The sequence below is a fragment of the Haliaeetus leucocephalus genome, unplaced genomic scaffold, assembly GCF_000737465.1.
Source record: "Haliaeetus leucocephalus isolate CR32 unplaced genomic scaffold, Haliaeetus_leucocephalus-4.0 Scaffold151, whole genome shotgun sequence".
Lineage (NCBI taxonomy): Eukaryota > Metazoa > Chordata > Aves > Accipitriformes > Accipitridae > Haliaeetus > Haliaeetus leucocephalus.
This window is the reverse complement of record NW_010972587.1, coordinates 2522062-2540045: the sequence shown is the minus strand read 5'-3', so window position 1 is coordinate 2540045 and position 17984 is coordinate 2522062. Positions and strand designations below refer to the sequence as shown.

Genomic DNA, 17984 nt, shown 5'->3' with positions numbered 1-17984 from the left:
TTTCTGCTGAGGTGATCCAACCTTGCAGATTAAATACCAATAAAAGTACAGAAGATGCATAACTCTTGGTAAACGCTAAAGCTTGTCATATTGTAAGTGTAATTTTGATGATGACTACTTTGCCCCTAATTCAAAACAACACCTGTCATTGTGTTTGAGGTAGGCAAAGTGCTGAACTGACAGTGCTGGAAGCTGTATTTCTTTATTCAGAGATGCCTTACGGAGACACAAGTGCAGCATCAGCTCCTGCAAACTGGCTCTTCTCTGCGTTCCCATGTCTGTCTAGAAAGGCTGTGCCTTTCAGAGCATGAAAAAGTCCCTCCTTTGCTCGTCCCTGGTCTCTCTGCCAAAATAGGGAGCAGCAGAGCGCTTCTGCAATACCAGCTCCTGCGAGGGGTTCCCTTGACTGGTGATTGAATAACACGCAGAATAACATCCGTGACCCTGCATCCCGTGACTGTAACAGCTATGAGTGAAAACTCAGAGAGGAAGCAACCTTTGCCCCTAACCCATCCACAGGAAGGTCCGTTCGCTGTCCTCTCTTGCTCTGCCTCTCCAAAATCCTGCTGCTGGACATCCCTGTATCACCTGATACCTTTCTTACTGATATAACTTGTTTCTCTATTCCTGTTTATAATGTATCAGACACTGTATGCCTTTCATACTCTTCTCGTAATAGATCAATGAGAAGAAAACCTTAAAAGTTAACCGTTAACTTGCCTGGCTAAGAAAGACATGTCAAAAGACACGTACCAAGGACCAGCGGGATAACAGCACCAGCTTCTGCTGTTTTTCCATCCTCACCAAGTCAGCCCAGGGTTTGCCACGCGTCTCACCGCTGAAGCACGTCCCCGTCACGGCCCTGGAAGGTGAGCGGGGACATCCCCGGTGGGGTGGGCGCAGGAGGGTTCCCCATCTCACGCACCTCCGGCATCCATCCCGGGGAGGGATCGGCCACCAGCCAGGAGCAGCTTTCACTGCGCACACTGGCAAAGCGCTCCAGAGTTTTCATCGTTCACGTGACCAACGCTAATTTACTGCTTAATTACATCTCAGTGAGAAGTGGTCTTTCTCCCGACAGAAAATATTACTGATATCAGACGGGGCCAGTGCTGGCAGGGGCACAGGGAGGGCAGCAGAAATCTATGCTTCGAGTAAGACGTTATCAGAGCAGATTGTTTTCCCCTCTTCTATTTTAAGTAATCAATCGCTATTTAATTAGAATTTAACAATCACAGTACATGTTTAAATACAATGCAACAGTTGCAGATTAATTAAAAGCCACTTGATTAAAAACATTTGCAGGTTGATAACTTTGCAACTAATTTTATGTTTCAGAATTCCTGTTCTCCAATATTGTTTGCAAAAATCAGGTGGCAGTTAATTAACCTCGTACCATTGCCCATTCAATCAAAACTAAAAAAACTTTGGACATTTGATTCCATCTGTTAACAGCTCTGTTAAACAAAATAGCCAAAGCCCCAACTACATTTTCATAATAAAATCTCTTGAGGACAGTTTCTATCCCCAGCTTCTTGTAAAATGAGAATGAGTCAGAAAAAGTCAGATTTATCCTGAGAGACAAAGGAGGGCACCACTGTTTCATGAAACTGCTCCAGGACAGTGTGAGGAGATGCTGGTCATCTGTGCTGGCCTTCACGCGGCCACGATCTCTCCAGAGGTGAGCAATGCTCCCCTAACAGCTGCTGCGGAAAATTAATTCCCAATGGTCATCTTACTCTGTGCGCTGAGGAGCAAAACCAAACAGCTCCAGCCACCAGATTCCATCTTTAAAACTGAAATAGAAGAAAACCGAAGTCTGAAGTCTCCCAGGAGAACAGGAATGAGAAGTCACAACCACGACAAGGGTATGGAAGCTAAGACTGTCTCACTTATGGAACTTTGAAATAGCAAATTTAAAACATCTCTGCAACACAACCAGGCAAACGTGATGCCAGCTAAGGATAATAAAAGATGCGGCACCTCAGGCATAATCCCAGCGCACGAGATGTGGCAGCCATCTGACCTCGTTCTTACATTCGTCTGCTAAAGCAGCTGATGGACAATTTGAGGTGGTTGGAGGGACCAGGACTGAGCTGCTGGGCTGGAGACCGCCTGCATGGCACACCTCACGCCTTTCCCTTCCACGGCAGCCGGGGCTGCAATCCCACCAGGCGTATCCGAAGATGAGGATGCGCGGACCCTCTGCCCACCCGGTCGGAAACCGGCCCTCACCCACACGTGAAGGACACTGGGAGTACTTGAGGACCACGTCCCAAGCAATAAGCCTAGTAACAGATGTACATGGGACAACATCTTTAAAAAGCACCGTAGGACTGAAAGCCTTTCCCAACAAAACGCTGGCTGCCAGCCTCAGCTGATTAGCATTACAACTGAAACGTGTTTATAAACATGTCATATTTTTGTAGCTCACAGAAAACTTGGGAGCATTAGAGAATCCTCAGGACACATTCCCTAAAATGCAGCCTGCAGAAATGTCCTCATTTTCCTCAGCACACTGGAGAAAAAGATAAAAGTTTTATTGGTACTCAGGCATTGCACATAAGGTCAAGGGAAATGCATGGGCACCGTGTTATTATGGAGCTTATGGGCGTTTTTCCCAGCGACATTGGCCAGTATCGAACATAGGACACTGACCTAGGTGTGGACTGGGGGTTACCCTGGAAGGCAGTTCCTATATCCATAAAACAGTGGTGACAACCCATTACCGAGAATCCCCCACAGATGTTTGTTAATTATTTTCTGACACACGAAGACAAGAGAGAACAGACCAGGGAAAGCGCTTCCCCAGCGGTGATTTACAGCCCCATATGAGCCCACCTAGGTACCTGCAGGCAGAGAGACAACCATTTTGTGCTGATAACAACCAGAACCTCCAGGCAACGAGTCTTCAGGGTTGCCGTCAGCCAAAACGTAGCCAAACTTCCCCAGCTTTCAAAGGTGCTGGAATTTGGGGTGTCCTTTCTTGGTGCCACTTTCTGCCTAGGAGAAAACTGACACCTTCTTTCAGAGTAGACCTGGCACCTCACTTATGCCCAGAAATCCACTAAAATAAGGAAGATTTGGAACCGCTCCTGTCCTTGATACTGCAGGGTGGCAGCTAGAGAGATGTGCTTACAACACATTTTCTAACCTTCTCTGGCTTTGGTTAATTAACAGGAGAAAGAATTGCACTAGTGATGCCGAGCATCGCATAGACATTTTACGCTCTTACAGCCAGCGATGTCCAGAGCAACACACGATATGTATTTGGAGGCGCTGGGCAGAAGAACTTCAAGCTTGGCATGCCACGCTGCATGAAAGTCCCGTGACACTTTCTTTTGACAGAGACCCAAGTCTTTGAATTTGGGGGTGATCTGGTCCTGCTGTCTGCAAGAAAATAAAAGACAAATGGTGAATTGCTTCCTCTCTTGCCAGAACAACGTCCGAAGCGTAGACGGGAGTCCCTGCGTAGGAGGGGAGTCTGTGCCTCGGAGGTACAAAAGTCTGAGATGCAACCTTGGCTCTGTCTGATGGCCAGTCATAAAACACGCAGAGACAAGAGCACTGCTAGGACCTCTGCTGGTGTGTACTAAATTAAGATAATTAGTGGGACTAAAAGAGCAGCTGTAAATATGAAAATGAAAATCACTACTCTGATCTGCCACTTAACTGGAAGATAACTCCAAGAGGGCATTTCATCCATAAAGCTACTGAACATAGGGCCTTGGACATTACAGGTCAGCCTGCCAAAAAGTCACGCAACCAGCTTTAAGAAAAAGGAATTTTTAAAATGAAGGGTTTATTCTTCTTCTTTGATTCCTGGGTTTAGACAGTGGGATTTATCTTTAAAGGAAGAATTTAAAACTACTAATTTTTCTCTTTTTCTATAAATCCAGTCACGTGGGCTAAGGAAAAGCGTTATAGGCAACTTAAACCAGTGCAAGACCATGTTGTGGCTGAAACGCATGAGCTGGTCCTTGGCTACATGTTCCCACAGCCGCTCTTGGGTCCAGGCTGGTGATCCCGCTGCCACACGGTGTGTAAGATCAGCTCACGGGTCTGACCAGGCATTCACCTCCACTTACTCATTTGCTGTATTAGTTTTCGGTGTGTTCCTCAACCTGAACCCAACATACCGCGCAGTAGTGCAGCTACTGACACCATCACAGGGAGCAGATGGGAGCACCAGGGTGGAAAGGGCAGACCCAGACCTCCCGGAGCAGCGCGGGAGCACGTGCTTAAGCACGTCAAGGTAGACTCAGGCAATATCGGAGACAGTTATATTGAGACTTGGATGTAAAGGAAAACCCCTACCATTCTCCGCCCTGGCAGAGATCAAATGGAACCCCATTACTTTTGCAATGAAAACTCAATATTACACGAGCTTGAAACACAAAAGAAATACCAGAGGAAGGTTCACTAAGGACAAGCACCACACAAGTGCAGTTGGCTGAGAGTTAAACGCATTGGCTGCCAGCGACTTTACTCTGTGTCTGTGTATACATATTTTCATGCTTTTGTGTATAAGTATGTGAGCGTACCTTAAGGCAATATTTTAAGTGGAAGGCACAAGGCATGCTCAAAAGCCAGACCTGAAAATAGGATTTAATTGTATTTTTCAACTCATTTGAATATCTCAGCATCAGAGGTTGAGATTGGGGTAAATTTGGATTAACTGACCTAAACCTTTTCTTCGGTGTGGTTCTGTATTTTAAAGACATCTTAAGGAAGAACCATCGTTAGTCAAGGTTTAGGTAATACATATGATCTAATTCCTTACTGAGCCGAAATACGCCTTAAATAACAGTGATTAAAATGTCCTCTCAAAGCCTTGTTTTCTCTCACTCACAAAATGAGTATAAACATGTATCTGTCTGTCTCATCTCTAGGGAAGGTACACCTTAATACTTCTCACGCAATTTTACCTTTTGGACAATGTCTAGGTCACTATTTATATTATTATTTCCTCATCTGATTCTTCCTTATTATTTCAGAGTTATCATACTCTGCCTGGACACGTTTGGTAGTCTCCCTTTTCAAGGGTATACAGATGATTCCAAGTTTATTTTCATAAAATATATGGAGTAGTTATCTCTGCTAAATACCAAAACACTATTCAATCAGGAGAATTAAGCTTATGAAAGAGATGTTAAGCCAATGTCAAAGATCTTTTAGGAAGACAGAACTTCTACACAATAACAACATGGTTGGATTAACTTTACAACAAAAGGAAATTAGACTGGATTTCTACAGAGTCAGTTTTGTTATTCTAGCTAACAATATGATTAAGATGGAATGAATGGTAAAGGCCTCATTCATGCTTCGCTTAGCCCAAATTAATGTGACTGATTACCCAGCCTCTCTGTTCTGGCAGAAATTCCCGCGCCTCCTAGGCTCGTTTAGCCAGAGTCTCACTTTTAAGGCGGTTGACCCCAGACAGAAGGAAACAGTAGCTGAAACTTTTGAAGCTTTTGCACTTCATTGCCCTTTCCTCTGGACAACCAGCTCCAACTTCATGTTTAAGGGGGCAAATGTCTACGGCCCCAGCTACTGTAGAAGATCCAGCTGGGCTCCTCACGGGCATGCAGGTGTTTGATATATGACTACAGTAACTTCAGGAATCTTGCCTTCCTCCGGGTGGTTCATTTTTTTTCTTAAATTACTCCCATGCTCCACATTGCCAATTATCAGACCATCCTAGATGGAGGCTAGCGCTAGGCTTGGGATTAGCTGCTCGCCCTCCTTGAGGAGCATCCCTGGCTCCCCAAGGAGCCATGAATTAAGCTGCTGATGAATAACCCCTTTCTGCCAAGCACCTGAGGAACCTGAGAAGACCATATGGGCTGTGAAAATGACAATATGCACATCAAGTGCCGCTTGTGTTTGCTGTGAGAAAACAAGTCGGTGCAGGCTGACATCAGTGTCAGCATGATGAAGGCTGCAGAGAAAAATGTAAGCTGTAGATTTATCCTAAGAGGCAGGAAACCAGCCAGGAGCAGGTAGCTCCCATCCCTCCCGCTCCCCCTGCACCATCACATCAGTAATGCTCTCTCGCTGGAGCAACCCACTGCCAAAACATAATCCACACAAAGAGCCTTGACTTTTCCTTCTCCTCATCCTTACCTAGGTACAACGCAGGTGAAAACTAGAGGCAGTAGAAACAGTCCATGTGCACTTGTAGAAGCAGGCAGACAGCTTTCCATGATGCTCACCTCTGGAGTAGGCAGGTGTCTTTCCACAGAAAGAGATGATGCTTTGCCACGTAGCCTCCTCACTGGGAGCTCACATACTCCGTACGTTATCCCTCGAAACACCTTCCACGTTCAGGAGGAGGAGCTCGCCTTTTGTAAGTGCACAGGAGGCACCCGCAAGGCTGAGTGCCTTTTGTGGTCTCAAGAGCTGGTGATGCTTGAATCCAACACCCACCACCCCCACCACCCCTAAAAAAAAATCTTCAGTGAGATTTCTGGAGCCAGACTTACTGGTAAACTGAGTCCTGGCTTTATCCTTACGCATCCATGGAAAAATCAAAGGGAATCCTCTAAGGACAAAGTTATACTGTGCTGCCAGGATGCTTGCCAGGGTATTGGCACTGACCAGTGGGGATCTCACCAACTACCCTTCAACTTCTGTCTCTTCAACCACCAGAAAAATGACCACAGTCTCTTAAATGGCACTAGTTCTCCAGCTGGACCAAGTGCAAGTCAGCCCCAGGCTCCACTCCTACGAGCACTTTGTGCTTATGCATTTAAATGAAAGCCAGTGTGTAAATACTGGGAAGACCAGCGGTGCTGTGTCAGGGGCAAAGCAAGGGAGGTGGCTGACCCAAGCACAACCTGGAGGGCACAAAATGGGAGCAAATGCACTGAGTCAAACTAGCTGCAGCTTACTTGACTTCTGCTACTGCCCAGCAAGGTACTGGGAGGGGGGCACTGGAGATAGATAGCTCTTGGGAGCCAGAGGAAGCCAGGGAGTTGTGGGAGGAGGACTGAAGAAGGCTCTGATGGTCTGTGGGTGGGAGAGGAAGAGAGCAGGCCACTTAGATTTCCAGAGGGAACACCCAACACAGCTAGGGAAGTCCCGATATTGTTCGCATTACTTCCATTTTTAAAGGCACAGAAAGAAGTTGAATTTCCTGCATTGTACAAGGAGATTTATCCAAGCTAGAGAATAGGGTATGGATCCTACCATTGGGAAAGTGAAGGCAGCATCTCTGTTTTCAGTGGACTTGTCCAAGAAGAGCAGCTGAAGGAAACAGTTCAGATACCAGTCATAAGGCAAATTATTTCTAATACAATTCTTACCACTGTAAGCTAGGTAAATCTTAACTGCTATGTTACTTCAGATGGACAAAATCCGAAACCAATCTTGTAGCAAAGCTCGACATAAAACCAATTACCGCTGACTGTGAAACATATGCACATCTTGGAGGTCTTTGATCTTTCAGAATGGGTGACAGAAGCTTCTCCTCGCAACGCGCTTCATACTGAAATGATCTGGCTATGGTGTCATGACTCTGAACACTGGCACATGCTACAGACAATTTGACTCAAAAAAAGCTTTATTCCTTCACACTGGTCATTGGTTTGAGCAGTGAAAACCACCATTTTGGTCTGTTTTCACAAACTCATGTCAGAAGCACAAAAGGAATTAGTGAATGCCTTCTCTAAATAGCATGCAGTCGTCACTACCAGTAGCTCAAATGCATGACAGCATTTGAGTCTCCCAAAGGTCTTTCTGGCATCTGCGATGTGCACGTCGGTGGCAACCAGAACCAAACCAAATCCCTCCTGAGTCCTCCAAGATGAATGAGAGAAGAATGGGAAAGCATCCTAATATTCTTCCTGGCAAAACTCTACCGAGGCTTAATTTTTATTACCATCATGTAGATTATGTCTGCAAAAGAAAAAAAAAAAAAAAGAAAGGAAAAAGAAAAGGTTTCTCCAAGGATATGCATATAATTTTCATAGCAGAATAAGTCCTTGAGTCATGCAAAGGACAAAGCTGTGATAAAGCTAAAGTAGTATCACATTTTTCAGCCCTACAAGCTCTAAACATTTCATATCTAGCAATGTTTATGTGCATTTTAAAAGGTAAAAATAATGAATACTTACAGAAATAAGCATTCATACATACATTAATGTATGTTTGGCTCTTGGCTGGAAAAGAAAGAGGTTTGTACATTAAATTGGAAAGCCCTATAGCACAGATTATGGTTCCAGAATGAAAACAAAAAAGAAAAAACTCCATTCCAATAGATTGTATTCTCATAGTTTGTCCTTAGCTGAAGTGAATCCGTGATTAATTTTAAAGATTTGTCATTGGGACAGATATATGTAGTAGTCCGAGCAAGAGACAGGAAAGGCAGTTGGATTTTGTTACTTGTTCTGTTTGGTTTTTTCGTGGTAGCTAATTCATCTGTAAACTTAACTACTTGTACAAAAGGCTTTGTAGAGCTTAGTGACTTTATGCTTTTGAAGACTATCCTTTAATACAAAGAAAGAGCTATTTTGCATTTTCTTACAGAAAACTTTCTTACTAAAGGATTTGGGTTTGAGGAGAACAAAGAAACGACTCAACTGCTAACAAGATAAACATGATGTCAGAATCCAGGACAGGATACATATGGGATTGATTTCACAACAGGACAAACATCTACAATCATTGATGTTGATAAAATACTATATATACAAATATACATAAAACATCTGCACACCGCATTATATATGTCCTGGTTTCGGCTGGGATAGAGTTAATTGTCTTCCTAGTAGCTGGTATAGTGTCATGTTTTGGGTTCAGTATGAGAAGAATGTTGATAACACACTGATGTTTTCAGTCGTTGCTCAGTCGTGTTTATACCAAGTCAAGGGTTTTTCAGCTTCTCATGCCCAGCCAGCAAGATGGCTGGAGGGGCACAAGGAGTTGGGAGGGGACACAGCCAGGACAGCTGACCCCAACTGGCCAACGGGGTATTCCATACCATGTGATGTCATGCCCAGTATATAAACTGGGGGGAGTTGGCCTAGGGGGGATGGCTGCTCAGGGACTAACTGGGCATCAGTCAGCGAGTGGTGAGCAATTGCATTGTGCATCACTTGTTTTGTATATTCCAATCCTTTTATTATTATTGTCATTTTATTATTGTTATTATTATCATTATTAGTTTCTTCCTTTCTGTTCTATTAAACTGTTCTTATCTCAACCCACGAGTTTGAGGGTTTTTTTTTTCCCCGATTCTCTCCCCAATCCCACTGGATAGGGGGGGTGGGGAGTGAGTGTGTGGCTGCACGGGGCTTAGCTGCTGGCTGGGGTTAAACCACAACACACGCACGTACAGTCTTGCCGGCCGGCTGTTAGGAGGACAGAAACCAATTACCCAAGGTGACGCCACCAGCAACCCCTCGGGATGGACGAGAAGCGGGAGCTTTCCAGGACCTCCTGCCCGGAGCCCTTTTCTCTCTTGGCAGCGGGCAGGTACGGCACGTGACGGCCCTGTGCCAGCCATGCTGTGCGTCCGTGGCTCCCAGCAGAGAAAGCGTGTAATTCCCAGGAAGAAAAACCTCCTCTGGATACCAGGGTGTCATAGTTTAACCCCAGCCTGCTCGCTGGTGGGGTGAGGAGCAGAAAAGACCTTGACTCAGTGGAAGAACTGCTCAGCAATAACGAAAACATCCTCATATTATCAACGCTGGTTTCGGCACAAATCCAAAACATAGCCCAGTACAAGTTATTCCAAAGAAAATTAACTCTATCCCAGCCAAAACCAGCACGCAGTGGAACAAAAGGAAATAACTCCTGGCAAGATGCAGAGCAGGGATTTTTCACACACAGCAGATCCAAGTATCAGTTTGCAGAGTCAGAGATTGAACAGCTGACAAGGCAAACGCAACTGGGAGGAGAAGAAGAGACAGACGGACACTGAGACACCTCCCTCCTTGCAAGACAAAGATACTGCTTTTGGCAAAAACATAATTAAGATTTAATTACTAGGTAAGAACAATCTTAGAATCCCCAAAGGAAAATCTTGCGTTGTTCACAGCAGGAATAAAACACCAAATTAATTTTTGCCAGCACATATATAATCTGGGCTGAGGCAGAAATAACATTTGACTTAAAATTCCTTGTAGAGCAAATCTTTGTCTTATCCTGACAGGGATCAAATATCCATGAACATGCTCAGTTGTGGTATCAAAACCCAATAGGATTTCTGGTAAAATAAACATATGGGATAGGTTTTACAGAGCTCGTTTCATAAACCAGACCAGGCAGCAAACTCAGAAGAGCTGCCAGTGGACCCAGCTGTGCAGCTTCACTGAGATGGACAGGGGGACACATTGAATTCCACGTGGGAACATTTGGCTGCCACTATCAGCAACCTCTTCTCCCTGCAGCCTCAATTTCTCCTCCAGGAAGACCCAACAAAATATGTTTCCCATGTTTTCACAGAGGACAGAACAACAGAGTAAAGCAAGTTTGCCAGCTGAACATCTGCTTGGATAACATCACCCAACAATCACTGCATGCTCAATAAACCCTGGGGTGCTATCACTGAATTTGGGTCAAGTGCTACCATCAGCTGACTTCAAGCTCAGCACTGCTTGAATCTTCAATACTCAGCTGAATGACTAGTGAGACATCTGTTGTAACATCCTTGGTTGATTTCCAAGCAGCGCATAGCTGAACATATCAAACACGGTAGGCTAAGTGGCAGAAAGACATTCCCAACTTCCTTTAAACCCGTGGGTTTTTTTCTCAACCTCCAGTCTTCTGCTGCAAAACCAGAAATTATTGCCAGCTTACAGACTGATTTTGAGAAATATGGATGCTTTCATACAATACTTATGAACAGCCAAAAGACTAGTAGAAACTTTCACTGCAATCCAGTTAAAATATTATTATGAATATCAGCCAGCCTGTGTCAATGCTAGCATACTTTCTCAACATATGGGGTGGAGGGCTGGTCTTTAATGCCTTTCTTTCCTTTATCAAGAGAAACTGAAGTCAGTATAAGAGTAGCAAGCTCATCACTTTGGTGAAAACCAATGTGTGAAGAATCCAAAGAAACTAATATCTGGTTACGGGTTGGGAAACTGATTACAGCAAATTTCCATTATTCAGTTAGGGAAGAGGGTGCTTGGGAACTCTGGAAGTCTAGGAAATTAGAGCTAGTCAAAATAACTCCTCTGAAAAATGTTTTCTTCAGTAATAGCACAATAAGCTTTGATAGTCTTCATGTTGGCAGCAAACGTCTCATGAAATCTTAAGCCTTTTTTTTTTTCTTTAATTCACAAGCAAGCCTCTAGTGCATCCCTACAGGCAAATTTTAAGGGTGAGCCCGCTGGTAGGGAAGATCAAGGGAAATAAAGCATTCACTGGAAGTTTGGGAATTGGGTGCTTCTTTTTGGTCTCAGGGGAGGATCATGAAGAAAGCTGTAGGCAGCAGCTTAAGGTGTTCAGAGATCTCAGTTCTTCATTAATGAGAACTCCCAGCCAGGACCCTGCAGCACATCTTTCATGGCATAAAAAATAAAGTAGTAAGTATTAGAAGGAAGGATAGGAAAGGCTTCCACCATCAAGCTGCTGTCCTCAGCTGATTGTAACAGCAGCTGGTTCAAACCATAAACCTCCAATGCTCTTAAAGGCAGAGAGAGTCCCAGTCAAGCTATGTGTGCCTTACAAACTCAGGCAAATGGGGACAAAAAGTCCAGTGGCTTGACATTTCAGTAGGACCTTTCCACAGGCTCTGTCCACTGTTGGTTGAAAATTAATTTCCTAGTGAGTCTGTGACAAAATTCATTAAAATTAAAAAAAACCCAAAGACTGAGTCTTTTCATTCTCCTAAGACCTTAAAAACAGTCTGGAATTAATCAAAGAATGGTTTGGGTTGGAAGGGACCTTTAAAGGTCATCTAGTCCAACCCCCCCTGCAATAGGCAGGGACATCTTCAACTATATCAGGTTGCTCAGAGCCCCGTCCAGCCTGACCTGGAATGTTTCCAGGGTTGAGGCATCTACCACCTCTCTGGGCAGCCTGTGCCAGTGCCTCACCACCCTCATCATAAAAAAATGTCTTCCTTATATCTAGTCTAAATCTCCCCTCTTTTAGTTTAAAATGATTGCCCCTTGTCCTATCACTACAGGCCCTACTAAAAAGTCTGCCCCCATCTTTCTCATAAGCCCCCTTTAAGTATTGAAAGGCTGCAATATGGTCTCCCTGGAGCCTTCTCTTCTCTAGGCTGAAGAACCTCACCAGAGAGGTGCTCCATCCCTCTGGTCATTTTTGTCACCCTCCTTCTGGACCTGCTCCAACAGGTCCATGTCTTGCTTGCACTGAGGACCCCATCACTGGAGGCAGTACTGCAGGTGGGGTCTCAGGAGAGGGGAGTAGAGGGGCAGAATCCCCTCCCTCGACCACTGGCCACGCTGCTGCTTATGCAGCCCAAGATACAGTTGGCTTTCTGGGCTGTGAGCGCCCATTGCCGGGTCATGTCCAGCTTTTCATCCACCACTACCCCCAAGTCCTTCTCTGCAGGGCTGCTCTCAATCCTGCCATCCCCCAGCCTGTATTTATACCAGGGTAATTATGGCAGTCAAATAAATGCAAGCAGCAAAGAATGGAGAAATTTTTCAAGATGCTGCATGCACAGACATAAGCAGGATGGGACCAAGAACCTGGGGACACCTCATAGTACAAAGTTATAAACATTCCACCAGCTGATGCAAGTGAAGCTGCACAGTTTTGGGTTGCTTAAGAGCAAAACTAGCTGCTACTGCTTCAGGCCTGGAAAAAGACTTGTGGGTCCAAAGCCACGTCTGTTGATACACCTGAAAAACACAGATAATACCTGCTCTAGCCTCCAACCCTCACCTTGCTCACGTTCGCAGTGACCAAGCCCAACACAGCTCCAAGAACCAGGCACGTACGCCTGCCAGGACTCCCAGGGGAGCCACGGGACCCGGGCAATCCACGCACCCCACAGCCCTGTGCCACAGGTACCCCACTCCAGAGCCAAAACAGCCATGCCAGCCTGAGGGCAGCTCTGGACAAAAGTGCTGTAGCTATTTTTGAGGACCAGGCTGGAACGGCGTGTTGGCACACCGTTCCCCAGGCACACGCCAGGCTGCTCAGCAGCAGCTTGGCTAGCTCAAGCCTGCCGTCTGCACCCTGCGCACTTAAATATGCCCTCTGCAGCTGTGCAACCCCTCTGGATGTTTCACTGACCTATTTTCCCACGTGTACACCTCGCAGAGCAGCACCGGTGCTGTGCAAGCACCATTTCTTCTGCTCATCACAGCATTTTCCACCGTGCCCGCCGATCACGTTGCATGCTGCAAAAAGGACCGCTTCCAGCACGTCCTCAAGGCTCACATAAAAGCACAGATCTTTGGATGAGTATTTTGGCGTCACCCCGGCCCCGACACACTCACCGAAGGGGTGCGAGAGATGGAGCGACACGGCTCGGATCACCAGATGTACGACTGTGTCTGAACAGCAGCGAGCCAGTATGTCAGATGTGGCAGGCCCATTAGCCAGAATACTAGGGTGCTCTGCCAATTAAGTTATTAACCTCCAGGCATTGAACATATTCAGCTTTTCCAGTTTTACTCCTTTTGCTACACTCAGTAATATATATCTGTCACAGCACTATTCATTTCTAAAGAGCAAGGTGCTTTATGCAGCTAGGAAAACATCTTTATAGCATTTTGTAAGTGAAGAAAATTAGAGATGAAGATCATACAGCATGGGAAGAGCCAGAAGATACAGCTCCTGGTTCACCATCTAGCGCTCTATCCATCACATCACATTTCAGTGCAGTGACATTACTGTATCTGCCATGTGCTGATAAAGCTGTACAAGTTCAAAGAAAGGTGCTAAGTGTGCGGGCTAAAACACATGGGATTTTTACCTAAGTGAATAATCTCTTTGCTTCCAGTTCAACTTCTTACATGGATGAAGTTATATGCACCTTGAAGTCTTTGTAGGCCATGCTTTTATAAGTGTAAAGACCTTGCATTTCAAAACCTGTAAGTACAAAAATAAAAAAAGAAGAATTCTTCAACTTGCATGGTACCATTTCCCCTTCCTCTCTGCTCTGATGCAAACGCATGCTTCCATCCAATGGCATTCCAGGCTCTGCCGAGTGGGGTACGTTGCCCTGAAGGACCCGTCAAAACGTGCAGGAGCAGCACGGGATCTGCAGCTGGCCAGGCCCCAGAGGGATCGGATCCTCTGACTACTTTTATGGTCACAAATTTTTGTCTGCAGTTAAAGCTGAAAGAGTGACATTCTTTCATTCCTCAGGTCGATACAATTCATTTTTAAGCAAGTCAAAACATCCAAAAATCACTTAATCATTTAAATCGCAACCAAGGGTGGTTTTTTCCTGAGTCTGAAGAGGGGAAGTACCGACGTAAGCACACCAGGGGAAGCCCTGCAGCATAGGAAATTCTAAAGTACAGCTCCCACTGGTTTTCAGCGGGAATTATGCCCTTCGGTCCCACAAATGTTTTTGAACATTTATTCCATCAACGCACGTCTGTCTTTGCAAGCTCCATGCCGAGCAGCGCTGCCCTTTGGCGTTGGGGAATGTCTGACCGCTCTCCCAATGCAATGCAAACAGATTAAAATCACAAAGCAGGGTCATCTGTATTAATGGGTTCAATACAAGAATATCAAAGAGAGGTTTCTGTAAGTTAATATATTTGACAGGGAGTTTTGAGAGGCTCAGGGGAAGTAGGAACTACTTTTACACAGTCAGAACAAAAGTAGCAGGCAAAACCAGGTGTTAAAAAGTCTGTAACGCTGAAGAGTTTCCCTTAGTACAGTCTCTTTTGACCATCCCATTTTAATTTCACACAGCTGATAGATGAACATCATCCTACTCGCATGCTCTAGCACCATCTAGCTTGTGCCTAAGGTAACGAAGCGCCCTTACTTTCTCCTCAAGCAGGCAAATCCTTAATTGTGTCCTTTCCTTTAAGTATGACTGTCTGTACTTTGGTTATTTTAGTTACTTTGACATTATAATTCAAATGGAAGTAAAAATAGCGAGTACAAAGCCTCACAGGTTAAAGAGGCTCCTTCACGGAGCAATTCCTTCGGCTGCATCCTTCTCCATCTGTCGGTTTCTCTGTTCCCTCTTTTCTGGGCTTGAATCCTGCCAAAGATACATATGTGTGTGAAATATTTCTGAAGTTTACATTTCAAATTTTGTTTGCTTAAATAAGGTTCCTTAAGGGAACTCATTAAGAAAAACAACAAATAACGGGACCAAACAGCAGAATACCAGTTCTTGTTCCAAAGGGAAAAGCACCAAACAATATGAAAACCAGAGAAGAGCTGCTACTCGTTGCAGGTAAGGCTAATGGTCAGTATCAGGAATGGGTTTGCTCATGGAGGATTGAGGTGGCAGCCGGTGGCCTTCGTCCCCCACAGAAGCCACCCTGCTGCACCCTCTGGCTCTCCGTCTCGTAGCTTCAACCAGCAGCCCGGGCTCAGATAGAGGCAAGGCAGGTGAGAAGAAAAACCTCCAGCGAACCACTCAGCCATGTGGGAGCTGATGTTCAACCATCTGGATCACCCAGCTCGTTATACAACACGAATCCATTCAATACTTCAGTTGACATAAACTCTCCTGCCCAGATTCCCGAAAGTGAAATTCGTAGTCAGGACGAATATCTGCAGTTATGCAAACTGTGATAAAAAACCACCGCTCCCCGGCGGCAGATGTCAGAAGACATCTCCTGAGGAGTCAAGAGGGCTGTTCCTCTTTCCCTGATACTTCACACAAATGCCAGGAGAGCTTTTGCAAGTGGTGAGGGCTCTCTAGTCGTGCCCCTGCAGAGCTCATCAGCAATATTTGTGGAGACCTCCCTTACATTTTGGGCTGGGTTTCTAGCTGCCATGCCCACTTCTACCCGAAAAGCCCCGCGTAGATGTACCCTCGCTCAGAAGGCACTGGCTGACACTGCAGCACCAAGTTAATAAGTCAAATTCTCTTCCTCCGTGTCACAAATGGACGCGGGTGAATGACAGCACCTCGGTCTCAGGGTGCCCGCTGCAGAGCTCCAGGAATCACATCACCCACTCGCGATGGCTACTGCGTGTTTCTTGCACGTGGAACAGCCACAGACTTTCTGTTTGAGTGGCTTAGTTATGTCCACTGAAACAATTAAAGAAGAAAGCAAGAGAGCAAGGCCTCCAGGATGAAGCACAGCACATGTTTTTGTTTGCAACACATTTCACCAGCTCTGTTACACAAATGGCCATCTCCCTGCTCAGACATGCAGCACGCTCCCTGCAAACGCAAGCATGGAAAGAGGGGAACGTTTGCTCCAGAGACATAAAAAGGTGGATGTCTGACCCCCATCTGGAGACCCATCTGCACCAGAGTACCTCAGCACGATGCAGCATTCAGTAGAAGCAAATTCACACAGTTCTTGCTCCATACTGGCTATCTTCCTGCATTTGTTGCCAAAAACGCAGGCTTATCTATTGAAGAGAAAGGATTAATGTTCTACGATATGTTGAATGAGACGTTTTAAAAACAAAACTTGACATGGCTACGCTGAAGCAGAGCAATGCACTGACCCCGTGTGTCCTGGGAGTCTCCAGAGCCTGGGGAGGGAGCTCTGTTAGCACTGTTAAAGTAGATGTAGGAAATGTGCTTTTCAGCACATTTGGAAATGTAAAATCTTCCCAGAGGGGAGGCAGTAATTGAAGAGAAGACTGCACAGGGGCCTCTGGAAGCATTATCAAAACCCAGCTGGGCATATACCTGGAGAAGAAAATTGACACAAGTCTGAATAAAACCTGTAGGATGAGGAAGACAAGACACGCAGGTGCCAGGATTTTATAACTCCACAACCCACAGAAATGCTGTAAATCCAAGATGAATTGTAAGGGAAGCGACCTTGGCTCTCTCTTCCCATCCTGGGTAGAGCTTGTGCTCCCAGATACCCCATGCAACAGCGGCCACTTTTCCTCCCTCCCCAGAGGATAAGGCGATGACTCCACACAGCCAAGGGGGAACTTCACTTCTCCCGAGATAAGCACATTTTTGTATTAGCCTTTTTGGAGAAACATAAATTTAATCAGTGAGATTTCACCCAACGTGAAACTGTCACACCATCAGTGTGATGCCTGCTGTTTTGAGAAACATTATCGGACTACGAAACTCCTTGTGAGCCCAAGTGAGCTGGCTCTTTGCCACCTACGGAAAGGCAGGCACAGAGCAGAGCTTAGGAAGAGGGGTTAGGAGATGTCCGTGAGAAAGCAAAGGCGAGCCCTTGGCTTGGAGACAGTTTTGCAATTTGGAAGATGCAGTTTCTGCTCCTTGCTCTGCCAGGGTCCTCCTGGGTAACCTCAGGTATAGTAGACTCAGCCTCTGCTGTCCCTAGCTCAGCTTGACAATTTATCACCTCGTCCCCACTTCATGGACACCTGAGCTGCCTGTCAGTCTACTTGCCACTAATATATTGATATTTTAAGGTACACCACCACCACTACTGATTTGCCCTAGACGTTATTCTGTTCAGGGCTGAGCCACCTTCATATTCTGGGTATTTACCTCTTTACAACCACTGTGAGTGAAAGCCTGCAATTGCCTCAAAAGCGTAAGTAACTACAACCTTTGTTGGCAAGTATAACGTCTTTCTGTTAAGCAAACATTACTTTGCTCTCCTCTTTGCTGCAATGCATAGGTGAAGGTGTGCAACCCATTTGTTTCAGGTTTGATGCTGTTCGGTTCATCTGAGGAAAAAGCTCGAATACAAAAACTCAATTATTGATCTAACGCTTAAATTTAAAAGCTTCATTTTAAGGTTCCACAAACATTCTTGGCCCTCACAAGGCAATCAAGCCCAGAAAATGATTTCTGGAAACCGCCTTTGCTGGGAAAATGTGCAACCCAGGTTAGACACAGTTGAAACGAGCAGACTCATAACCAGCAACAACTGAGCAAAGCTCCACTGTTTCCTAAG

At 45.4% G+C, this 17984-nt stretch overlaps 1 protein-coding gene across 1 annotated transcript in view; it reads right to left on the bottom strand.

Annotated features, from left to right (window-relative positions):
* Positions 1–1984: 1984 nt before the first annotated feature.
* Positions 1985–17984, bottom strand: part of MYRFL (myelin regulatory factor-like) — a 68127-nt gene continuing 52127 nt past the window's right edge. The window contains exon 16 of the mRNA XM_010561958.1: positions 1985–2288. Within this exon, the coding sequence (XP_010560260.1) occupies positions 1985–2288 (304 nt within the window). The remainder of the gene's footprint in view (positions 2289–17984) is intronic.